Source organism: Vulpes lagopus, chromosome 14, assembly GCF_018345385.1.
Source record: "Vulpes lagopus strain Blue_001 chromosome 14, ASM1834538v1, whole genome shotgun sequence".
NCBI lineage: Eukaryota > Metazoa > Chordata > Mammalia > Carnivora > Canidae > Vulpes > Vulpes lagopus.
This window is the reverse complement of record NC_054837.1, coordinates 23,089,562-23,113,629: the sequence shown is the minus strand read 5'-3', so window position 1 is coordinate 23,113,629 and position 24,068 is coordinate 23,089,562. Positions and strand designations below refer to the sequence as shown.

The window sequence follows — 24,068 nt, the reverse complement described above, 5'->3', positions numbered from 1 at the left end:
GAGGGGAGCACATAGCTAAAATAGTGCTAAAGACCACAAGACACTCTACGGGTTCAGGAGGTGACCAGTCTGTGACTTTCTAAACTGTTAACCTGTTTTAAATTTTATGGTGTGTGAAAAAGATCAAAGGGGAGGGACAGTGCCAATTGATGTGGTGTTTTTCCCCCCCAAAACCAGTTCAGCAGTTATTTACCTTTCAAGCAATTAACATAATTACCATTATGCTAAAAAGTAATTTTGGAAAGTTCTGCCCTGAGCTCTTACGACTCCACCGGGACAGTTTTAGTTGGGACTTATCTTTTTGATGGAAGCCTAATTGCAATTTTGGCTTTGTGCACACAAACAGAAGCAGCTAATTGTTTAGGCAAATAGCAGATTAATTTAAATATGCATCCCTAATAAAACAAAAATGGTATCCATTATGGTCCTTGTTCCCAGGACGAGGAATATAAATATTCTGTGCAAGTACCATTAGGCAGAGGTCTTAAGGATTGTTGACATTATTTCACAGTGGTAGCACTTTCCTGATATCGAGTAATCTTTACAAAAGCTAACATAAATCAGTTTAAACTCATTTAGATCCCATTTCCACTATGTGCAGTTTCATTACCACACTCTGGCTGGCCTCCTCAGGGAGGTGGGAGGGGCATGTTGCAAACTGGCATGGGTGCCCATTCACAGCTGCTGAGCAGGCTTTATGTCTCCTCAAAAGACTGGCCATCGTTACTCATGTCATTGTTAACGACTGTTCCTAGTCGAGAGTGAACTCAGAGTTCCTTCAGCCCTGCTGCTGCCTGTCAAGGTGGAGAGTGCTGAGCCCATCGAGCAGGTGGGACCACCAAGCCCCACTCCTGTCTCCTTGATTGGGCTGGTCGCCTTCACTCATTGTGCTCTTCCAGATTTTTTGAGAGACCCTTTTTCTTCTTTTGTCTACATCCTTTTCATATTTCTCATGAATGAAGCCATATTGTTGTAAGCCCAGTGCTAGCTCGGAGTTAAACATTTTTTATCCAGCTATTGAGGTTTCGTCGGGAAGAGAGAAAGACACCTGCTCTCCTTTTAGTTTCCCTGGGGTGGGGCAAATGGGGGCTGTAAGCTCTGGCTCTTAGAGATTATGCCTTGTTCAGGAAATTATAGCAACAACCTGCTTTTCAAATCACTACTGAGGAACTACACAGAACCTCCCCCTTACATTTGCTAAGACCTTTTGTTTTATATTGACTGGATTTGCAGGATAAATGTAGTAGGAACTTTTCAGAGTGTCTCCTCACTCCAGCGAACCTCCTTAGCCCCTGGAGAGGGGCACATTCATAGTATTTGACTTAGTCTCTGGCCTCGGTTGGACAAGGATGGGGACTGGAGGCCTTGTGGGCAGCTTATTCATCGACTGAGATGTGCCATTCGGGCCTCACACTTTTAGTCTTGGTTGTGTCCTTGGAGTAGAAAACTGCACAGAATGGGGAGGATTGAAAGCTGGCTTGTGGGGAGAAAGAAAAGAATTAAACAGTTGCAGAGGCAAGATCTGTGGTGTATACAGAAGACATACACTGCCCTGGTATTCTGAATGTCTTTCTATTCTCTGATTCAGATTCCTTACAATCTGAATTCCTTACAATTCCTTACAAGCTGAATCTCCTCCAGCTCTACTTCTTGCCCTTGGGTTCCGTGAAATAGCCCCATTCCTTTCCAATTGGTTTCCCTTTGGTATTTAAGCAAGTTTCAATGAATTTCTGTTTCTTAGAACCAAAGGTCCCTTGCTAAAACCTGAGATAAACTTTCAGCAAACCGTTATTGACAGTCAGCCACTTTCATCAGCCACATTGCCAGTGATGTTCTGAATTCACTGACATAGGGAATATGGGAGAAAAAGGACACAATCCTGCCACTTCAGAAGTCTACACAATATCAAGAGCCAAAGAATCCCTATTATTGCTGTTTCTGTGAAATAAAACATGGCCTTTCAAATGAATTTATATCAGATTTTAAAAATTACCACTTATTTGACAACTGAATATATTTGGCTCTGACAGGCATTGACTAACTTACTCCTTCCTTAATGTCTTGTAATGGTTGTGCATCCAGGTCAACTTGAAATGTCTGGAAAAATTAGCTGCCCCTTCTTTGGGGATATTAAAATAATGTGACAAAATGACAAAACATTAAGCTTATTCATTTTCCTATTGCACTTTGTATTTTCTATTATGTGTTTGTTTCTCTCAAATGTGGGTTTTATGAAAAGAGGGGTCATATCCTCTCTGCCCCCCAGACAAGATGCTTGATAGCTGCCCCAAGAATGTTCGCCCCATGCAGTCAGTGACTTCCTTACTTCATTTTGTCTTGTTTGCTGTAGTTTCCTTGGTGCCTAGAATAGTGGATGACCTGAAGCAGAGGCTTAGCAAACACTTATTGAATGTATTGCTGCATCAATTCCCTTTTGGTTAAATATTGGTTAACAAGGAGTTATTGGGTTGGGGGGAAATCAGCTACAATATTCTAAGACATTCTTATAATTCCAGTATTGTTCAAGTCCCTGCAGTGTTGGGATTGTAAAAGTAGCCATGATGTAACTATTAACTGATAGATCGATCATTTATACAATTAATTTCCACTCAACCGTTTCTCCCTATTTGCTGCTGTATCTGTTCCTGCCCACCTTGCCCATGTGCTTTTGGGTCAAGTATCCAGCAACACGGCTGGAAAGTTAAATTGCAAATCTTGCAAAAACGGCAGGATTTAATGTTAAAAGTGATATTGGAAGAGCATTAGAAGCGGTATTACATGGGTAAATACACATGGCCTTTTTTTCTTACTATTTAAGTCTCTTTGAAAGAGAATCGTCACCTTTTGCAAAAGTGATAACAATGTACCTGGGTTTCATAACATACGTAGAGATAAAAAATATGACAACAATAGCACAGAGGCTGGAGGGCAGGAAGTGAAAGTGCATTGCGGTGAAGCTCTCATGCTTCCTGTGAAGTGGGCCAGTATCTTTGGGAGGCAGACCAGTAAGTTAAAGATGAATGCTAAAATCCTAAAGTGGCCACTAAAATAACAAAGAGATTTGGCTAATGAGCCAACAAGAGAATTAAAAGGGAATAAACACATATTCAGGTAATCCAAATAGTCTAAAAGAAGGCAGAAAAAAGAGAAAAATGAGAGCTGAGAATAAGGGGGGACAAACAGCCAAATGGTAGGTTAAACTCATTCTTGCCTATAACTACACTAAAGGTAAGTAGTCTAAACACTCCAGTTAAAAGCAAGACCAATTACATGCTGTCTAGGAGAAACTCATTTCAGTTTGAAGACACATGGCAAAGAGAAAGAACAGAAAAATATATACTGTGCTAACACTGATCAGAAGAAAGCTGGAGCGCCAAAGTAGACAAAGTAGATCTCAGAGCAAAAAATAGAACCATAGATAAAAAGGGGCATTTCATACAACAAAGGTCAATTCATCCAGATGGCATAACATCCTTAAATGTTTATGTGTCTAACAGTGGTCTCTGAGGACTGTGCCATTGACAAGGGAAAGTCTGAGTTTTATACTTTGTGGTTGTAGGAAGTAGAATCGACACAGATGATGATGATGTCATAAGCATTCAGAAAAAAAGAATGTAGCCACTGAATTGAGGGAACCCTAGAATATGTTTTCCAGAAAGACCCTTCTTAGGATAGTTCTGTGAAACTCAACCTTCCAGCAAAGGCCATTTTATTGCATATGATTCTATTGAAATAATGATGCCAACAAAACCAAGTAGTTGATTAATAATGAAAAATGTGTTTATAGATAAACTCCATGTGTGCTTAGAGTGAGCTGTGGTTGAAGAACTTCCACATTTGGCAGAATCCAGGCAAGCCTAGGTCATTTACTCGTGGAGCTCATAGTTATTTTATGCACTGTAGATGTAACCGCACATCCAGCACTTTCCCAGCTAAATCCCAGCCCAGCCTCATCACATACCAAGTGGCTTTGGACCAGTTGTTTAACCACTCAGAGCTTTTGCTCCCTTTTGTAAAATGACGAAAATGATGTTCCTTCCAAAATGGAAGTGAGCACTCAATAAAAGTAGACAAATGAAAGTGTCTGAATACTCGAAAGCTCTATGCAAATTACAGTTTTTATTTCTCATCACTGATTATTGTGATGTGTCCAAACAAAGGTAATGCAGAAGTGTTTGGAGGAGCCACATCTTGGAATATGCCTATCTCCTCTTTAATGAGTAGAGCCATTGGCATTTTCTGCAGCCTATTTCTTCTGAGTCAGAGTGGAAAGAATTAGCCAAAATATTTGCCAGGGGAAAGTGTTGTGGAGCCTTTTGTGATCTGCTTATCCCCTGAGTTTATCACAATTCTTAGAAAGGAACACTGTCTTATGTCTGAAGCAACATTTGACATGAAGAAAGCTCGGCTTTTGTTTGTAATCACCTACTTTGCCTACTAGCAGTTCAGAAGTCTTGCAAAGCAGCCCACACGTATTATTTTCTTCTGTCTGCATTTCTGTAGTGCTGAATGGTGCTTTATAGTAAGATCCTAAGTTCAAAGCATGTGCTATTTATAGACAGAACAAGTCAAGGAACAAGGATGGGAAGATGGATTGCAAAGAGAAGAAAAGTGAAAAAGCTTTATCTGCTTTAGGTAATAGGAAGTTACAGGAATAAAGACTGGATTTTTAGATGAGCAACAGAAGAAATTTGCATTATTAATTAAATATACTTTACAACATGGCAGGCCCTACAGAACACAGAAAAAGGTAGGAATGGTTAGCCTTTTGCATAGTTTTTGTCCTTTCATCTGTGTGACAGACCTATGTGGTAGGTAGTTTATCTTCAGTTGTACAGATGATGAGACAGGCTCACAGCTTCAAGTAACTTGCTCAGGGTCTTCAGTTAGCAAGTGGTAGAGCTGGATTTGAATTCAGATAAGCACAGACTGTTATTTTTTTTTAAGTTTTTAAAAAATTTTTATTTATTTATGATAGTCACAGAGAGAGAGAGAGAGAGGCAGAGACAGAAGCAGGCTCCATGCACTGGGAGCCCGATGTGGGATTCGATCCCGGGTCTCTAGGATTGCGCCCTGGGCCAAAGGCAGGTGCTAAACCACTGCGCCACCCAGGGATCCATCACAGACTGTTATTTCTGTACTATTATTTCTCAGTGAATTTTGAAAAATCAGTAGTAATTGAACAGGACATTATCGAGCATGATACAGACAGTAATTATTTTCTTGGGTAAATCTTTTGAGGTGAAAGAAGTAGGTAGAAATGATAAAAAGTTATTTTTTGGCAGGAAAAGATGAAGTGGCACCCCAAATACAGGGAAGTTTGTTTATGTATGTTTTTAAGATTTATTTATTTTAGAGTGTGAGCAGGGAGAGAAGGGCAGAGAGAGAGAAAGAAAAAAAGAGAGAAACTCAAGCAGACTCCCTGCCGAGCACAGAGCCCCACACAGGGCTCAATCTCACAACCCTGAGATCATGACCTGAGCTGAAACCAAGAGACGCTTAACTGACTGAGCCACCCAGGTGCCCCCAAAAGTTTATATTTCTGATAGAAAAGTATAAGTTCCTGCAGACGACTGGTGCTCAGGTTGAGTATATATATATGTGTGTGTGTGTATATATATATATATGTACATATCCCTAGAGTTTCTGTTGCCCTCAAATCTGCATGTCTAACAAGCCCCCAGGTGACTCTGCCGCTGCTACTACTGCTGGCCTGGGGACCACACTTGTGTTTCACTGCTGCAGACCATTGGAGAAAGGTGGAGATGTGTCCAGTGTAAGAGGAATTCATCTGGGTAACGGCATTCAGGGGGCAGGAGAGAAGGGTGTATTGGTATAGAAATCAAGGTTTTTAACAAGTGTGGGATAGTCAAGCTCATATTTAGAACAATGCAAAAGAAAGCACCACTGCTCACTGTGGCTGGAAGAGTGTGATGTGAGGGAAGGATGTAAAATACAAGAACCTTGTAGAGTATAGGTTAATGGCTGTCTTCATTATCTGGCTAGCATCTAGAGCAGTGCCCTGTCTATAACATGCTCAGTAATTGTTTGCATGATGTCTCACACCTGTTAGAATGGCTGTCATCAAGATAAGTGATGACAAATGCTGATGAGAATGTGGAGAGAAAGGATCCTTTATGCACTGCTGGTGGGAATGGAAATTGGTGCAGCCACTCTGGAAAACAGTGTGGAGGTTCCTCAAAAAACTAAATATAGAACTACCATATGAGCTAGCGATCCCACTTCTGGGCTTGTATCCAAAAGGAAATGAAATCACTGTCCCAAAGAGATTTCTGTACCCCCATCCCATGTTCATGGCAGCATTATTCACAATAGCAGAGATATGGGAACAACATAAATGTCTATTGATGGATCGATGGATAAAGAAAATTTGAGGGATCCGTGGGTGGCTCAGCAGTTTGGTGCCTGCCTTTGGCCCAGAGCACCATCCTAGAGTCCCAGGATCGAGTCCCACGTCAGGCTCCTGGCATGGAGCCTGCTGCTCCTTCCTCCTGTGTCTCTGTCTCTGTCTGTGTGTGTGTCTGTCTGTCTCTCTCTCTCTCTCTCTCATAAATAAATAAATAAATAAATAAATAAATAAATAAATAAATAAATAAATATAAAAAAAAAGAAAATGTGGTATTACTATAAAATGGAGTACTATTCAACCATAAAAAGAAGGAAAGCCTGCTATTTGCAACAATATGCGCGAACCCTGAGGGCAGTATGCTAAGTGAAATAAACCAAAGGAAAAACAAATAATGTATGATCTCATGTGGAATTTAATAAAACAACAAACTCAGAACAGATCTGTGATTCCTGAGGGCTGGAGGTGTAGGGGAAATGGATGAAGGTGGTCAGAAGGTATATAAACTTCCAGTTATAAGATAAATAAGCTCTGGGGATCTAATATACAACATGATGATATCGTTAATACTGTATTGTATATTTGAAAGTTGCTAAGAGAGTAGATCTCAAAATTTCTCATTATAAGGAAAAATTTGTTAATTATGTGAGGTGATGGATGTTAACTAAACTTTGGTGATCATTTCACAACATATGCATATATCAAATCATTATGTTGCACAACTTAAACTTATACAATGTTATATGTCAGTTGTATCAATAAAACTGGGAAATAATTGTTGAATGAATGAACAATTAGGAGAATGAATTAAGAATTCCATATGTTAGAAATATTCAAGGAGTGCCTGGGTGGCTCAGTTGGTTAGCCATCCAACTGTTGATTTCGGCTCAGGTCATGGTCTTAGGTTCATGGGATCAAGCCCCATATGGGCTCCACACTCAGCAGGGAGTCTGCTTGAGATTCTCTCTTCCTTTCCCTCTGCCCCTCCCTGCTCACATGCTCATTTGCAGGAGAGCTCTCTCTCCTCTCTAAAATAAATAAAATCTTTTTTAAAAAATTCAATTGATACATGTTCTCCCATTCTTTTTAAGTCTCTCTTATAAAAACATTTTCTAGAATTTATCTTTTTGGTAGAAATAATTTTGGGGAAAATCTTCAGAATATATAAGAGGATATATAGTAAAATGCCTTCCTACTCTTATCTCTTCTGTTTCTTTCCTTCAAGACCAATCATTAGTAAAGTTTCTTGGGTCTCCTTCCATACACAAGGATAGTCTATGTATATGTGTGTTTGTGTGTAAATTTGTTAAAACATATACCACTATTCTGTCCTTTATTCTTTTCATTTAGTAATATATTTTGTTGATCATTTCATTTTCTTATACATAAGGGTGACTCAGTCTTGTTTGGTCATTTTTTATTTAAATTCCAAAGTGCAGTGAACATTTACATTAATTTTTAAATTAATCATTAATATTTTTGACATAATTAAAAACATTACAGTGACTATCCTACATACATTTGTAATTTGGTAAATATTATCAAATTGCCTTCAAAGTTGGGTGAATTAGTTTACATCCCCAGCAACAATTTAAGATATTTAAATATAGATAGAATTTATTAAGATAGAGGATAGAATTTATTTTCCCATATCCTCAACAAAATGTTTTATGAAAATTTTCACCTTTGTCAATTTGATTGATGAAAAATAATATTCTATTCCCGTTTTTATTTATATTTTTCTAATTGTGAGTTTTCTAATTGTGAGTTTTTTTATTTTTATATGTCAATTGTATTTCTTTTTCAGTGGCCAAGATGCTCACGTCCTTTGCTCAATTCTTAATTGCTTTTTTCCTTGAACTTTAGGAACTCTTTATTAAGGAAATTAGTCCTTTGTTATATGTGATGCAAACTGATCATTTACCTTTTAGTTTTCTTTATATTGCACAACTGTTTTTATAATTGTGCATTCTAAGTGAATTTAAAATGGTTACCTGCAAAAAAAATGGTTACCTGCATTGTTTTTCTCTATATAGGATTTCTTAATATTTGGGATCTAAGGACTGGAAAGTATCCTGTCCATCGTTTTGAGCATGACGCAAGAATACAGGCACTAGCCCTCAGCCAGGAAGATGCAACTGTTGCCACAGCTTCTGCTTTTGATGTTGTGATGTTACGCCCCAATGAGGAGGGGTATTGGCAAATCACTGCTGAATTTGAAGTTCAGAAACTGGTAAGCTTTTTAGTCCAGTCACCGTATTCACCATTCTGGAATCTCCAGGTCTCATAGAGACAGATGGTAATGACGGTGGCAGTTCCTGTTCACTCATGGCTTCCTGTGGGCCTTAACATTTTTAAATCTCACTGTAGCTTTGCAAAATAGATAGTATTCTTTTCCCCAGTTACCAAAAAGCCAATTGAAGCTTAGAGCCAATCTGAGGCTTTGCCCAGATCTCAAAGCTAGGAAGTTGTGCTTCAAGCCTCAGGGCTGACTTTAAGGCTAAGGTTTCTCATCTGGGTCTGAAGCTGTGGTCCTCAGCTTTCTTCACATTCACCCCTGGAAATCTGAGCTTGGTTTCTGGCCTATTATAGAAGTGAAAATGAATTCAGTGGTATCATCCCAGTCCATATGGAAAGGAAGATTTCCATCCTGCACTTTCTTCCGCCTAAGATTTTCTCACCTGGAATTAAAAGTAACTCCTGAGTGAAAATAAATTTAAGTCAGTGTTAATTGGATAGCCGCGTTCCAGGGTGCCCTGTGTGAGACTCAGCCAACCTTAAGACCTCTTCACATAGATCCTATCTCCCAAGTATAGTTGTACCTGAGCCTCCATGTTTATATGACAGGAGATGATTATGTGGTAAGAAGAAAGAGCTCAAGTCTGTGCTAAATTTAGATTTAATTTAAACACTTGATTTTGGCAGTACTGGAGGAGTGAACAGAAAAGCCGGTATTGAATGATGAATTGGTGGTCTAACCCGGAACAGATCTTGTTCTCCTCCCTTTCTCACCCTGCTAGAAATCTTGTTAGGCTTGAGTACCTAAAAAGCCATGGTGTCACCACTTCACCCCCATAAGCTTCTCGTCCCTTAAAGACCAATTTCTACAGTTTGGGTGGTGGTTTCCCCAAACAGCCTGATGCTCCTTTTGGAGTTTTATTAGAAAAATGTGGAAGTACTATCTTTCTGTTTGTTCTTAAAACTACCATAGTGTTTATTATTTGGTCTCTGCCTAAAGAACATTCTACACTAGCAATAATTATATGAATTCAGACAATTATTTAAGATGTGAGTTCCTCTATACAGGGTAAATCCTGCCTTGGCAATAAGGTGGTGTTCTGGCATAGACTAGAAGCTTTTTGAAGTAGTTTATAGCTCTTGGCGAATGGCACAACCACAGCCGATATGAGCCTCTTGGTCTGTCAATACTCCAACAGTAAAGTGAAATTAAATGGCTAGACTGAGGATGTTGATTTTAGGAAAATAAGAAATGAGTTTTAGACTACGAGAGAGAGGAAGGAAGCAGATACTGCTGGAGCATGTGTTACTATACTTCTTATGTGTTATTTCTCCTCCTGGGTTAGGGGTTGCCATAGAATATGCTGTCACTGAAAAAGGCACCTCTTGGCCCATTAGTGCTGGGCCATTTTTGTCTTCCCCAGATAGGCTCCCTGAATCACAGTGGCAGTGTTCCCCAGTTTGTACTACTGGCTGAGAACGTCTGTCCTTTGTGATGAGTTCTTGGCTGGGGATGTGGGGCCATGCTCACTCTTGGGCCGGAGGATTAGCATAGTCACCCGGATGTTTACGCTCTCCCAAGCTCCTTTGGACAGTCCTCAGGATTCAGGCTTTTGAACTCATTTGGCTTATTGTCAGGGTAGTGCTGTCCTTTTACACAGTGGTTTTCATAATTACACAGCATGGCACACCTTCTGCTTTTGTGCTCTCAGATTTTACTCGAGGTGAAAACCTGGTGTAAACTGTGCTCAGGAAAAATGTGCCACTTCGGGACATAGACAAGCAAATTATTCCTGAAGGGAACGCCTCATTCCCCTGCAGATTAGAGAAAGTGTTGCAATAATGCAGTCAGGAGTACTGTAGTGGCATAAAAGTACTGGTGGCAGCCTTTCTACCCTTGATGACATTGAAGCCAGCAGAGGACATGTAACTCAGGTACTTTTAGCCTTTTAGCAACACAAATATCATTTTTGGTATTTGCACAAATGTTAAAATGTGAAGTGTGCTAATTTGGAACTGAGTGGATTTCATTCAATTTCTTGTAAAAAAAAAAACTTAAAAATTTTTGAATAGTTATTATACCCTCATGGTTCAGAATTTAAAAGATATAGAAAGGTTTACAGGGAGAAATCTGTCTTCCACTCCATCAAAAAACTCTGTGCCCTTTTCAAAGGCAGCCATTGTTAGCAGATTTATAGTTGCATAAGCCACATATATGTCTCATGGTACCTCTGGTCCCCCTGGCCCCCCTTCACGCACATTAGCACACTGTGAATCATATCACTTTGCTTCCTTGCCTCCCGCACCCCCAAATTTATCTTGGAGATGATTCCATTTGTATCAGTTTATAAAGAATGCTTCATGCTTGTTTTCTGTGGCTGCATAGTATTCCAATAGATATACTGTTAATTAGTCTCTTAATAAGGCATGTTTAGGCTTTCCCAGTTTTTAGTTAAGACAACATAGTGCCACAGTAAGTAACCATGTACACAGTTGTTTTGCATATGTGTGAATTTATCTGTAAATAAATTCCTAGGGCTGACTTGCTGGTTCAGAGCACATATGCCTTTGACATTGTGGTAAGTTTTGCCAGTGTCTCTCTAGAGAGGCTGGACCAGTTTACATCCCACCAACCATAAGTGGGATCCACAAATGTGGTTGTCCCTTCCTCTAGTTCTAGATCAGTGTCCTAGCAGGCTAATTGATCTTTGCTGATATGACTGGTGAAAATGGTATTGCTGAATTTTTATTTCACATTCCTCTTTTTAGGAATATATCATGTTTCTTTTACAAAGAGCAACTTTTTTGTTAGTGTGAGAACTATGTTCTCATTTCCTGTGAACTGTGTCCCTTTGCCTGTCTTTTTCTGTTAGGGTTGCTGGCCTTATTGATATGTAGGAGAAATTTGTATTTTTTTAACAAGTCAGGAGGAACTGTAGGTGAGATCTGATGGGCTACATAACTCTTATCCTTTCACAGGTTGACTACCTTGAAATAGTACCAGATACTGGAAGGTACCCTGTGGCAGTGGCCACGGCTGGAGATCTGGTATATCTGCTAAAGGCTGAAGACTCTGCCAGAACCCTCCATTATGTGTACGGCCAGCCAGTCACATGTCTGGATGTCTCAGCCAACCAGGCTGCTTTTGGTGTGAAGAGTCTAGGATGGGTATACGAAGGAAACAAGGTACAAAAATAGTAAGATGTATAAGTAACAAAAAAAGAACATTGATTTTTATTTTTTATAAGGCAATTAAAAAATTAAATCTCTCTGTTTATATTTTTTAAGGTGTATTCAGGCACTATATATTCAGCATGGTGAAAAAAGAGGAATCTCAAGCACTTCTAAAGGATATAAAATGAAAAGTAACTGTTTCCTTTCTCCTGCCTTCCCCCAGCCTCCTTCCACAGAAGAAACTATTAAACATTTTTTAGGTGTCCATCTAGAAAAATTTAACGCATTAATAGGTACATTTATACACTAAAAACTTATCTTTGTAGAAATGAGATCATAGTATACATATTGTCCTGTACTCAACATTTTTATTCAGTAATCTACCTTGGGGAGCATTCCCTGTCAACACATACCATGCTCCTTCTCACTGGGATTCCAGTGTATGCTTACGACCCATAGTCTGTTTATTCAGCCCCCTTGCTGGTAGGCAGTTAGGTCGCTTTCACTGTTTGGGCTATTAAAGACCATGCTGCAGTGTGTACTGCAACCTTTGGAAGTCCTTGTGTAGTATACCTCTAGGAGAAATTCTAGCAGTTATGTTGCTTGGTCAGAGGGTCTGTGCACTTAAGATGGTGATGGACATTGCCAAATCGCCCTCTAAAAGGGTTGCACCAAAATTTATTTTCTCACTAATAGTGTATAAAAGTGCCTTCTGATAATCTTTGAGTCACAATTAAGGAGACAGGTTTTTAATTGAAATTGTTTCCATGATGACTAAATTTTATCACTACCTAACATTTTACTATCCTGACTATAAGCCAAGTACTTAGTCTTAAAGCTGATTTATCTCTGTTTCTTCCAGTGGAATCAGGGGAGAAAGGGATCAACTTTTGTTTTGTTTTTCTCCAATTTGCCTGCTCTTGACCCCGCTGGCAGTGGGTGCTATCTTTGGGAAGGAACTTCCTGAGCCAACGGCTCCTCTCCTTCTGCAAGGAGACCCTCTTCCATGGAGCAGTATTATGGCCTGGAGAAGAGCAGGCTCCGGAGGCACACAGCCTGACCTTCAGTCCCAACACAGTAGTAATCTATGCCCTGTGTGACCTTAAGGGGGTTACTTAAGTCTCATTATGCCTCAGTTTTCTCATTGGTAAAAAGGGATGTCAGAATAGTAGCTACTTCATAAAGTTGTAGGGTCAGATAAAAACTTGTCTGTAAAGCTTTAAGCATAGTGCCTGGCATGTGAGCATTACCATCATGACACTTCCTGCTTGTTTCCTCCACTCATAGTTTTAAGTTTGGCCTCTGGTTGTGATTTTTACATCTTGTTTCCCCTATGTATAGTCCCCTCCAAGATAAAATCTCATTCATCAAGGTGTTCACTGGTTTTGTAACTTAGTAAATGCTTAAAGAATTGAAGCATCCTGGATTGCAATGACCTAATCTTCGTTAAGGAAAGTGCATAAAGCAGTCAAAAATACATGTGGCTCTTTGCAACCTCACTGTGACAACGGACTCCCTCTGTGCTTCTAGTTGGCTTGTTTTGTGGGAGGACATTCAGCACAATTTAGCTGGAAAGATGGCCTTAGCATAATCTAACTCCTGTGCCATGCCTTCCTGGGGGAGTGGGTGCAGGAGGGGAGAGCTCTTGGTTTCGTAAGGCGTTGAGAAAACCTTATTTTCTGGTCACCAGTGAGCTCATTTGTTGAGAGAAGAGAGACTGTTTGCTTTCTTAGTTTTTGTCCATCATACTTTCAAGTTTTGGTTATCTCCTTTATTTCTCAAGTTCTCAGTGTAGTTAGGTGATAGTTATATTTAGCGCTAGTCTGGTTTAAATTTGTCCTATTTTAATAAGTTTTTCATAGGCAAGTCCTCTCTCTTTTACTTACCTAAGTGGATGTATTTGAGAAACCAGTAAAGGGGATAGTTCAGCACAAAATTAGCCTAGGCACATCCTTTAGATATTAACGTAAGGAAGTTTTTGGCTGTCTCTTGGGTTTTCCCACCCGATTACAAGCAGTAATTATAAGCATCAACTGATTAATCCACTGATTTTATGAAAATTCACTTTGAAAAGTTTATAGTTCCTCAAGTCGTTATTACCTGGTATTTTTCACTGATGTTTTATTTTGTTTTTTTTTTAAAGATTTTATTTATTCATAGAGACAGAGAGAGAGGGGCAGAGACACAGGCAGAGGGAGAAGCAGGCTCCATACAGGAAGCCCGACGTGGGACTTGATCCCGAGTCTCCAGGATCACACCCCAGGCTGCAGGCAGCGCTAAACCGCTGCGCCACCGGGACTGCCCTCATTGATGTTTTAAAATGAAGAGAGTAGTAAATTTGCTACGAGAATGTATTTCATGATCTCTTTGAATCTAACAGTAACATTAGTCATCCAAATATTTTGTGAGTGTAGCTCCAAACCTTCCAACACTTATGTGGGTGGATGGCTGGTTGTTGTTAGTAGTGCAGTAATAACTTTGCATTGAGATGTTTCTCCAACATGAATGCCACCCACTGGAACATGAGGGAAGCCAAGCTATATCTATGAAACTTTCCTCATTTTTCAGGAGGCAGTACTTTCCATCTGATTGTGTATTGTGTTCAATGGATTCTCTGCTTCCTGAGAAAAACTTGCATTTTTAGGAAATGTAATTGTCTTGTAACATTTCTGAGTGAATTAAGCCATGTTATGGGTGACTAAATAAGATTTTAGTATCATCCTGCTATCCTATAATGTAATATCATAATTCCCAAACAGTCTCATGTGCAGTGCCCAGTGTCCCTGTGCTTGTGAATGCCATGTTTTGGTTTTATCTGCTTGGGCCTGGCAGCATGTGGCGCAGCACATTTTATTAGGCTGGTGTGAGACTATTAGCGGTAGAGTTTGCCTAGAACTATATACACATAGAGGTTTGTGTCTGTGCCTCTGGCTTGTATATTTAGGATTCAGATGAAGGCTTTATGAGAACAGAGAGTTTGGTTTATCTTCGTTTGTATTGATACAGAACTGGGGTTTAGTTATAATCCGTTGTTGCTTAAGTGTGATCAAAGCAGACAGTGAAGTCCAAATGTTGATACAGAATTTGAGTCAGCAACCAGAATCTTCCTAACCTGTAGAAGTATTCCAGAGGTGTTATTTTTGTTTAGTTGGAGAATATCCTTGTACCATATATTGATCACGTTAGCATTTTATAGGCACCACAGCTGTCTGAGCATCAAGTAATAATGATTCAAATCCATCCGTTCATACATCTAGCTAGCCAGCTGGACATGTGTTCAATACAGAGGTAGAGAACACCAGTTGTGTTCCTGGCATTAGAGCATTCAAATGGCATTCTACACAGACTTCAGCAAATTGGCTCTTGGTGGAGCCTAGCTCTGTTAATATACATAGTCTCCTAAGGAAATGAAACCAAGGAATGTAGCACAAATGTAGTTAGTCTTGGGGCATCTGAGTGGCTCAGTTGGTTAAGCGCCCAATTCTTGATTTCAGCTCAGGTCATGAACTCAGGGTCGTGAGACCAAGTCCAGCATCAGGCTCCATAGAATCTGCTTAAGATTGTCTCTTTCCCACTGAGGGGGGCACTTGACGGAATGAGCACTGGGTATGTTGGCAGATCTAACTCCAATAAAAAAAATAAAAAATAAAAAAAAGATTCTCTCTTTCCCTCTGGCCCTTCCTTCCTCACATGTGCGCACATGCTTTCTCTCTCTCTCTCTCCCTCTCTCTGAAAGAAAGAAAGAAAGAAAGAAAGAAAGAAAGAAAGAAAGGAAGAAAGAAAGAAAAATGTATTTAGTCTTAAGAAAAGGCTTGTAAATACAGCTGGTTGTTCAGCTGTTTCCAGCTCAGGTAGGAAGGATCAGAGAGAGAGAGAGTTAGTGCTCTGGTACATCTTGGTTTGCCTGTGTGCAGGGATCCCCAGACTTACAAGTTCCAGAGTTTTGAGAGTTTTTTTTTTTTTTTTTTTAATTTACTCATGAGAGACACACAGAGGCAGAGACACAGGCAGAGGGAGAAACAAGCTCCATGCAAGGAGCCTGACATGGGACTTGATCCCGGGACCCCAGAATCACGTCCTGGGCTGAAGTTGGCACTAAACCACTGAGCCACCCGGGCTGCCCAAGTTCCAGAGTTTTGGTATTGCCTTCTTGGGCTCTTGACTTCAGTGGCATAAATAACTTGAAAGATAGCCATTGCTAAGTGGCATGTGATCATGAGGGAAAGCAAATGTAATTGCAATTATTCTAGCCTCCATTGTGCTACAGTGCGAAAATCAGTGTCAACTCTGTTACCATTGCTCTAAGATTTGTTTTTATGTCTCACATTTCCTGAATCTGTCAAAAACACTTCATCCATGAAAATGCTATTTATGATACCGTATTATCTTTATTAATTCTTATGCTGTTTGAATTAAATTTTGCTCTTAGAGGTAGAGGGTTAGAAGCTAGAATTGCCTCATTTAAGAGCATTATGTTGATGAAGAGTCTCATGCCTCATAAAGGAAAGAGACCCATTTAGGGCTCCTAGCATCATTCTATGTATTTGGACATATTTCCTAATTTAGTTCTGAAGTACTTGGCATTGGATGGCAGATTGTATTAAGCAGCATGCGGCATGCATCCTAACCAGGGAGATGTGAGTGAAGTAATCCAGAAGGCTGGAATGTGTTTGACAAGGACGCTTGCTTGGCGCTGCTGCCTCAGCTTACATCACGCTGGAAAATAATTGCTAACGTCTCCTATGATAATCATTCCCTGTTCATGGACGTGAAAGGACTCTGGATTGGTGGTTTGTGCTCATCATGAGTTGAAACATATATCCGAGAAAGCCCTTGGAATCAGAAACACAGTGCCCATGGGTTCGGGCTCCTCTCTCCCATACCTACACCAGAATAGGAAATCCATCTTTTGCTCAAGGTTCTATTCCAGAGAACAAAACCTTCATATTTTACAAACAGGATGACTAATTTAAAATTGAAAGTTCACAAAGTAAATGGCTAATTTCCTTTTCACTCTCACCTTAAAAGCTTTAAAATTTTTTGTATATACTTTGTTCTTGGAGAAATTTAGGAAAACAACTCTTGGAGACCCGTTTTCTGGGTTACTAAGTGATGTGGACTACCAAAAAGGTCCATTTTTGCTGTTGAGGTTGCTGCCATTGTTAGTGACTGCTTATTGCACCCATGCTGTATGCTAGATTTCTCTTTTTCTTTTTTTAAAAGAGAGAGAGAGAGGGGATCCCTGGGTGGTGCAGCGGTTTGGCGGTGGCCTTCGGCCCAAGGAGTGATCCTGGAGACCTGGGATCGAGTCCCATCTTGGGCTCCCTGCAAGAAGCCTGCTTCTCCCTCTGCCTGTGTCTCTGCCTCTATGTCTCTCATAAATAAATAAAATCTGTAAAATAAATAAATAAAAGAGAGAGTGTGTGTGCAAGTGGAGGGAGGAAGAGAAGGAAAGGGAGAGAGCCTCAAGCAAACTCCCCATTGAGTGGGGAGCCCGATGCAGGGCTTGATGCTACCACCCTGAGATCACAACTCTGAGATCATGACCTGAGCTGAAATCAAGAGTCAGATGCTTAACCAACTGAGCCACCCAGGTGCCCTGTGCTAGATTTCTGATCGTGCTGGAAACCGAGATGAATCAAAACAACCTTTGTGTGGGGCTTACTGCCTCATGGGCCTTACCAGTAACTTAGCAACAGAAAGGTGGTTTTCTCCCCATAAAGATGGACCTGAGGCTTGTGGAGGCCTTCTTATTGAAGTTGCTGAATTTCAGAGCAATGAAAAGTTATACAGATAAACCATTGATGATTGAACATTAAAATGCATTTCATATGTGTTTTAGCACTAAAATGGTACCAGGAGGTGAGACAATCGTTCTGTGTTGTTAATGAATAATAATAAATTCTCACATGCTGTAGAAACCCCAAAGCACCTCCATGGCTCTAGGGTTTCTCAGGGCAGAGCTTGGAAGCTCTGACTTTAGAGACCTTTTGGGACACCACCACCTCTGATAGCCTATGCAACCAATGACAAGTGACTCCACAAAAAGCATTTCTTGGAATATTGCTGCTGTTTAGGAAGCTAAGAGGGCTTTAGTGACTCTAGCAGTCCTGAACCACTCTTGAGAGGGAATGACAGTTCAGAGGATGGAAATACAGGAGAAAGTATTTTCAGCTCCAGTCAAGTAGTGGAATAGCCACTGGGGACTTGGCAAGGTTCTGGAGTCAGATAAACCTTAGGTGGGTTATGTGCATGCCTTAAGATCCCCATTTGGAAAGGGAGAAGACCTGGGAAAGGCGGGTAATGTTCTTTGTATGGGGCTGGTGCTCAGTGCCTGTCAGGTTCCTCCTTCACCTTCCTACCCCCTAGCTTTAGGTCAAGTTAGAGTTCATCATGGAAAGACTGGGAAGGGGGCAAGCCCAGGCACAGGCCACAGACCTGGAGGGGAGAAGTTTGAGGCGAGGCAGGGGAGCAGCATTTGGGTGATACAGGCTGGCTGGAACATGGGGACTAGTGCAAGGATAATCAGGCTAAAGCCATGCTTGTAGGGATAACAGTCTGTGATGCTTTGCAAGATTCATTTTCCCAAGAATTGTTTTTGGAAGAATACATTTAGAATAGATAAGGGATGGATTAATTTAGCTTCTTGCAGAACTAATGGATTAAGTTAATATGAATGCTGAGTCACTTTGTATCAGAGCCTCTGACACAAGAAGCCTTATTGGAGAGGGCTGGCACTGTGTCTTAAACATCTTTTGTCTTCACTTACATTTGCATGATTTTTGTATACCAGTGACATTTGTATCATTTCCTAATGTTTATAAACATTTTATAGGGATCCCTGGGTGGCGCAGCGGTTTGGCGCCTGCCTTTGGCCCAGGGCGCGATCCTGGAGACCTGGGATGGAATCCCACATCGGGCTTCCGGTGCATGGAGCCTGCTTCTCCCTCTGTCTATGTCTCTGCCTCTCTCTCTTTCTCTCTCTGTGACTATCATAAATAAATAAAAATTTTAAAAATAAAAAAAAAACATTTTATAAACATTGAAGCTTGTACAAGATTACAAGATGATTATCCTGAAGTATATGATGATCATTCTTCTCCTTTGCCTCTTGAATTAGCTTAGAATTTTATTTAGGGCCTAATTTTTTTCCTCTTTCTTTTTTTTTTTTTTTTAATTTATTCATTTGAGAGAGAGAAAGAGAGAGAGCAAGCACGAGCAGTGGGAAGGGGCAGAGGAAAAGGGAGAAGCAGACTCCCTGCTGAGCAGGGAGCCTGATGCTGGGCTCAATCCTAGGATCCTGGGATCATGACCTGAGCTGAAGGCAGACACTCAACCATCTGAGCCAACAGGTGCCCCTCTTCTCTCTCTCTCTTTTTTTTAAAAAGATTTATTTATTTATTTTATGATAAGAGAGAGAGAGGCAGAGACACAGGCGGAGGGAGAAGCAGGCTCCACACGGGGAGCCTGATGCGGGACTCGATCCCGGGACTCCAGGATCGCGCCCTGGGCCAAAGGCAGGTGCTAAACCACTGAGCCACCTAGGGATCCCCTCTTCTCTCTTTTTAATTGAAGTATAGCTGACATACAATGTTATATTAGTTTCAGGTGTATAACAGTGATTTGACTATTCTATACATTGTGCTATGCTTACCACAGTGTAGTTACCATCTGTCACCATACAATGTTATTACAATATTACTGACTATATTCTCTGTGCTGTACTTTTCATTCCCATAATTTATTTATAACTGGAAGTTTGTGTCTTGTAATTCCCTTCACCTATCCAAAGAAGATCTACAGATGGTGTGTTAATAGGGCCTAATTTTTCTAATGGCTTTCTTGATTATTTATGTGTAATTTCCATCCTGGTTTACCAATCCACACCCATGGAAGAGTGTGAACTTGGAGTTGACCTTTGTGTTTGTTTCACCTCACAGATAAGTATGATTTTGGTTTCTTTGACCAGATGCTGCTTGGGCCATATTTGTGCCAAGACTCAACTAGGTTTTGTGAGGGTTAAAAATTAGCTTGTTGGGACACCTGTGGCTCAGTGGTTGCGTGTCTGCCTTTAGCTCAGGTCGTGATCCTGGGGTTCTGGGATCAAGTCTTGTATTGGGCTACCTACGGGGAGCCTGCTTCTCCCTCTGCCTGTGTCTCTGCCTCTCACTGTGTCTCTCATGAATAAATAAATAAAATTCTTTTTAAAAAATTAGCTTGTTTTTCAGTTAATAAAGATCAAGGGGCGGGGGCGGGGAGGGCTATGGGAAATGTTTGTCAGTAACACTATAGAATACGCTACATGCTTTTGATGTGGTTATGTCCAGACAGGCACACAGAAAATGACCTGTGTGAGTGGGATGTCAGATTATTGAAGACATTTCACTGTTTTCAAATACACGTAGCAGCTTAGACTAACAAATACTAAAAGTTAGAGAACTTTGCTTTTTATTCAGCATATAGATGGAATATGATTTATTCATCTACTCAGCACTCCAGTTTCAGTGAGGCATCACGTTAGAGTAGGTTAATAATTATAAATTATTGAGCTGCAGATGAGTCCTAATGGACAGAAAGTTACTCTTTTAAGCATTCTCTCTGTGTGTTAATTTGCAGAGTAAAGGAAAACTCAGCTCAGTCCAAGTTTGAGCGATCATATTCCAAATTAAGGAATTTGAGATGAGTAATGAGGTTTACAGTGTATCACGATGAGGCCAGAAATCCAACAGAGTGCCCCTTCACCACATGGCCACATTGCTAGAACCTGTGAATAGGTTAGGTTACAGGACAAAAGGGAATGAAGGTTGTAGATGGAAGTAAGGTTGCCAATCCCCTGACCTTAAAATAGGGAGATTTTTCCGGCTTATCTGGGTAAGCCTCTTATAATCGCAAAGGTTTTTTTCTTTTTTTTAAAAAAAAGATTTTATTTATTTATTCACGAGAGACACAGGCAGAGACATAGGCAGAGGGAGAAGCAGGCTCCCCACAGGGAGACTGACGTAGGACTCAATCCCTGGACCCCAGGATCATGCCCTGGGCCAAAGGCAGATGCTCAACCTCTGAGCCACCCAGGCATCCTGCAAAGGTTCTTAGAAGTAGAAGAGAGAGGCAGGAGAGGAGGCCAGGGTGGTACCCTGTGAGAAGGTCCTGACTCTCTGTTGACGGCTTGGAGATGGAGGGAAGGGATCTAAGAGCCAGGGAATAATGTGGGCAGCTTCTAGAAGCTGGAAAAAGCAAAGAAACAAATTCTTCCCTATGCTGCAGCAGGGAACATTGCTGACACCTAGGTGTTAGCCAATGAGACCCACAGTAGGTTTCCAATCTACCGGATTGTAAGATGATAACTGGTTGTTTCATTTTTTTTTTTTAATTTTTTTTTTTTTTTTTTTTATGATAGTCACAGAGAGAGAAAGAGAGAGAGGCAGAGACATAGGCAGAGGGCGAAGCAGGCTCCATGCACCGGGAGCCTGACGTGGGATTCGATCCCGGGTCTCCAGGATCGCGCCCTGGGCCAAAGGCAGGCGCCAAACCGCTGCGCCACCCAGGGATCCCATAACTGGTTGTTTCAAAACAAAAACTATTAGAATAAACGAGGCCAGGAACCATCTGAACTGGGGCGTGCAGAAAGCACTACTGGGACCTGGGCCCCAGCCTCTGCTCCTCTCCTGCTCCAGAAAGGTCCATTGATATGGGACCCACTGACTGGACGTGGACCAAATTCAATCCCCAGATCCTTTGGATCTTTCTAGGCTAGGACCTCTGGTCAGGCTCCATCTGCTCTCCTAGGTGGCCTCATTATACTGCAGTGTTTCCTTGGGGTATTGTCTTGAACTCTTGTCTCATGTTCACAAAAATGACATGAAAATAATTGCTCCCCAGTCCACCTTCCCTCACTTGTCCCTGCTCTTTCTGCACCACTGAACTCTTATACCACCTGTTGGTGTACCTCCTCATAGCTTCTGTCAGGCTTTATCAGAGCAGTGGCTATGTGCTGAGGACTGTGGGTAAAGCCCTGGTGCTGGCCTTCAGCCTGGCCCTCAAGACTTATGGGAGTCAAGTTCCTGCCCTCCATCCCACACCTCCAGAATGTGTCCTTTGCTTCAGTAAGACTCAATCCATGATATGACACGTTTGTTACTGATTAGTGGTAGCATTCCCTCTTTCCCTCCTGTCTCTCCATGTCCTTGCAGGAAAGGTCCGTCCAGAGTCTCACTTCTCAGAAGGAGCCTTACTGATAGCCTGGCTCTCAGTGAGCACCCTTCTTTTCTGACTTATGCGGTACCTGGTCTAAATCTCACCTTTTGGTAGTTACTGCCCAGCGCTATCCTTAACTAGATTAGCATTAGCTGGGAGGCAGGAAGTAAGCATTTACAGCTGAGTAATATGTCATGATGGAGACTCATTTTTGGCTTGGGAGGCAGTATAGGTGCAACGAGGGGTCTCAAATGCCAAGGGGGTATAGAAACATATGGATCTCTGGACCCTACCCCCAAGGTTTCTGAGTCAGGAGGTCTGGGGTGGGGCCTGAGAATCTGCATGTCAAGAGTTACTGTGATGCTTCTTGTCCTGGGGTGACACACTGTGCCCCGTGGGATAGAGGTTTAAAGACCATGGGCTTGGAGGCCTACCACCCATGTTTGAATCTTGGCTCCAAAACCTCTTAACTCTGTAAATGCTTTGACCTTTTCACACCCCCATTTCTTCATGTGTACAGCAAGTGAAATTGTGTGACCCACCCCATATGTGATTGTGGGGAGCAGGTGAGAGACTGCATCATGGTAGTCTTTTACACCTAAGAGAACACTATAAACATTAGTCATCATTAATAACCATTTTTCTTGGAAACCAGAAAGGTATTGTGATACAGTGGCAGACACTGACGTTGGGATGGGACTGGCTGGGCTCTGCCTGCTGTGTCCTTGGCTACTATTGTCACCTACGTAATTGGGGCAAGCTATTCAAAATGATTTAGGCCTCTGCGTCTCCATGTATAAAATGTAGGTAGTAGTATTTGTCTTCCACTTGGTGGTTGTGAGAATCACATGGAATATTCTGAAAGGATTTATGTGAAAGGAATATCAGGATTATTATGAACAGCTACAATTTATAGTATTATTTATGTGCGAAGCGCTTCTAAGCTCGTGTTTGTGTGGGTGTACAGTCATGAACCACAGCTGTAGGGTGGACCGTCTGCCTGACACCAAAGGCCCTGACTATTCAGTGCATTTGTTCACTCTTGCCCATCAGCTGTCCTATGTGTCCACACTCTGCCCTCTTCTAAGCCTTTGTCCTGTCTAACCTGGGGCCAAGCTAGAAGTCACTGGCCTAGTCAAATGGGAACGGAGAGCCAGGCCAGTGTGACAGCCTGCACGTCAAGTCCGATGTTAAGTCTGTAGGCTTACTGACACTGTCCCATGGGGATCATCTTGCTTGCAATCTTTCTATTAAAGAAATGATGTCCAGGTTGCCTGTGATTTTCAAGAATTCATTTCAGCAGCAGCAGCCTTCATTTTCTTCCAGGTATGAAAGAGGTGGAAAAGCTTTCTCATGAGGGCTGTGAGCAGTTACCTGTGGTTACTGCTGAAGTGCTTTGAAGCTGGCTGCGCACTCTGTTTACCATGAGGCATGTTGGGACCCTAACAGGAGGATGTGCGGATTGTCAGCTTTTGGTTATACGTTTGCATAATATCTTCATTGGGCTGAATGCTCTGATGAGGAACAGTTCCTGTTTTACGTACCCCTCAACCAGTTCTTTGTGGTCACATCTCTGTTCCTTATTCTAGCACTAGGACAGAGATTGTCTAGAGAGAGCCCTGAAGCAAAGCAGAGAGCCATATTCTGCTCACCCCCACAGAGCAGACCTGCCTTGCCTTTATTATTTCCAGCATTTATGGACGTAGGGTTGAGAGAGAGGGAGAGAGATTTGGATTATGTCTGCCTGCATTTTCACCCGAGCGTACTCTTGCTCTCTGGGTTCTTTTCAGGTTTAGGTCACAATAGGTGTTGGTTTGGCCTCGCTCTGGTCCTTTGTAGACATCTGCCCACACCACAAAGCCCCCACGTTGGCACAGCCTGCAGTGATTGGCAGTGCCTTCCCAGGCAGAGTCCAGTCCTGGAACAGCGGGGGTTGCAGGTGCATTGGCACGTGGTGGTGGAGAGCGCACACGGGCCTTGCCTACCCAGCGCCTGGCGACACTCAGCAACACCGTCCCATCCCTGAAATATCTTGGCCTTGTGGGCTTGTCACTCCAATTAAAACTTAAACATGAAAGCAGCCCAGGCTGCTGCT

General features: G+C 41.6%; 1 protein-coding gene across 1 annotated transcript in view; it reads left to right on the top strand.

Annotated features, from left to right (window-relative positions):
• FBXW8 (F-box and WD repeat domain containing 8) overlaps positions 1–24,068 on the top strand; it is a 120,811-nt gene that overhangs the window by 68,165 nt on the left and 28,578 nt on the right. Inside the window, exons 6-7 of the mRNA XM_041728897.1 lie at positions 8,404–8,600; positions 11,585–11,791. Of these exons, the coding sequence (XP_041584831.1) occupies positions 8,404–8,600; positions 11,585–11,791 (404 nt within the window). The remainder of the gene's footprint in view (positions 1–8,403; positions 8,601–11,584; positions 11,792–24,068) is intronic.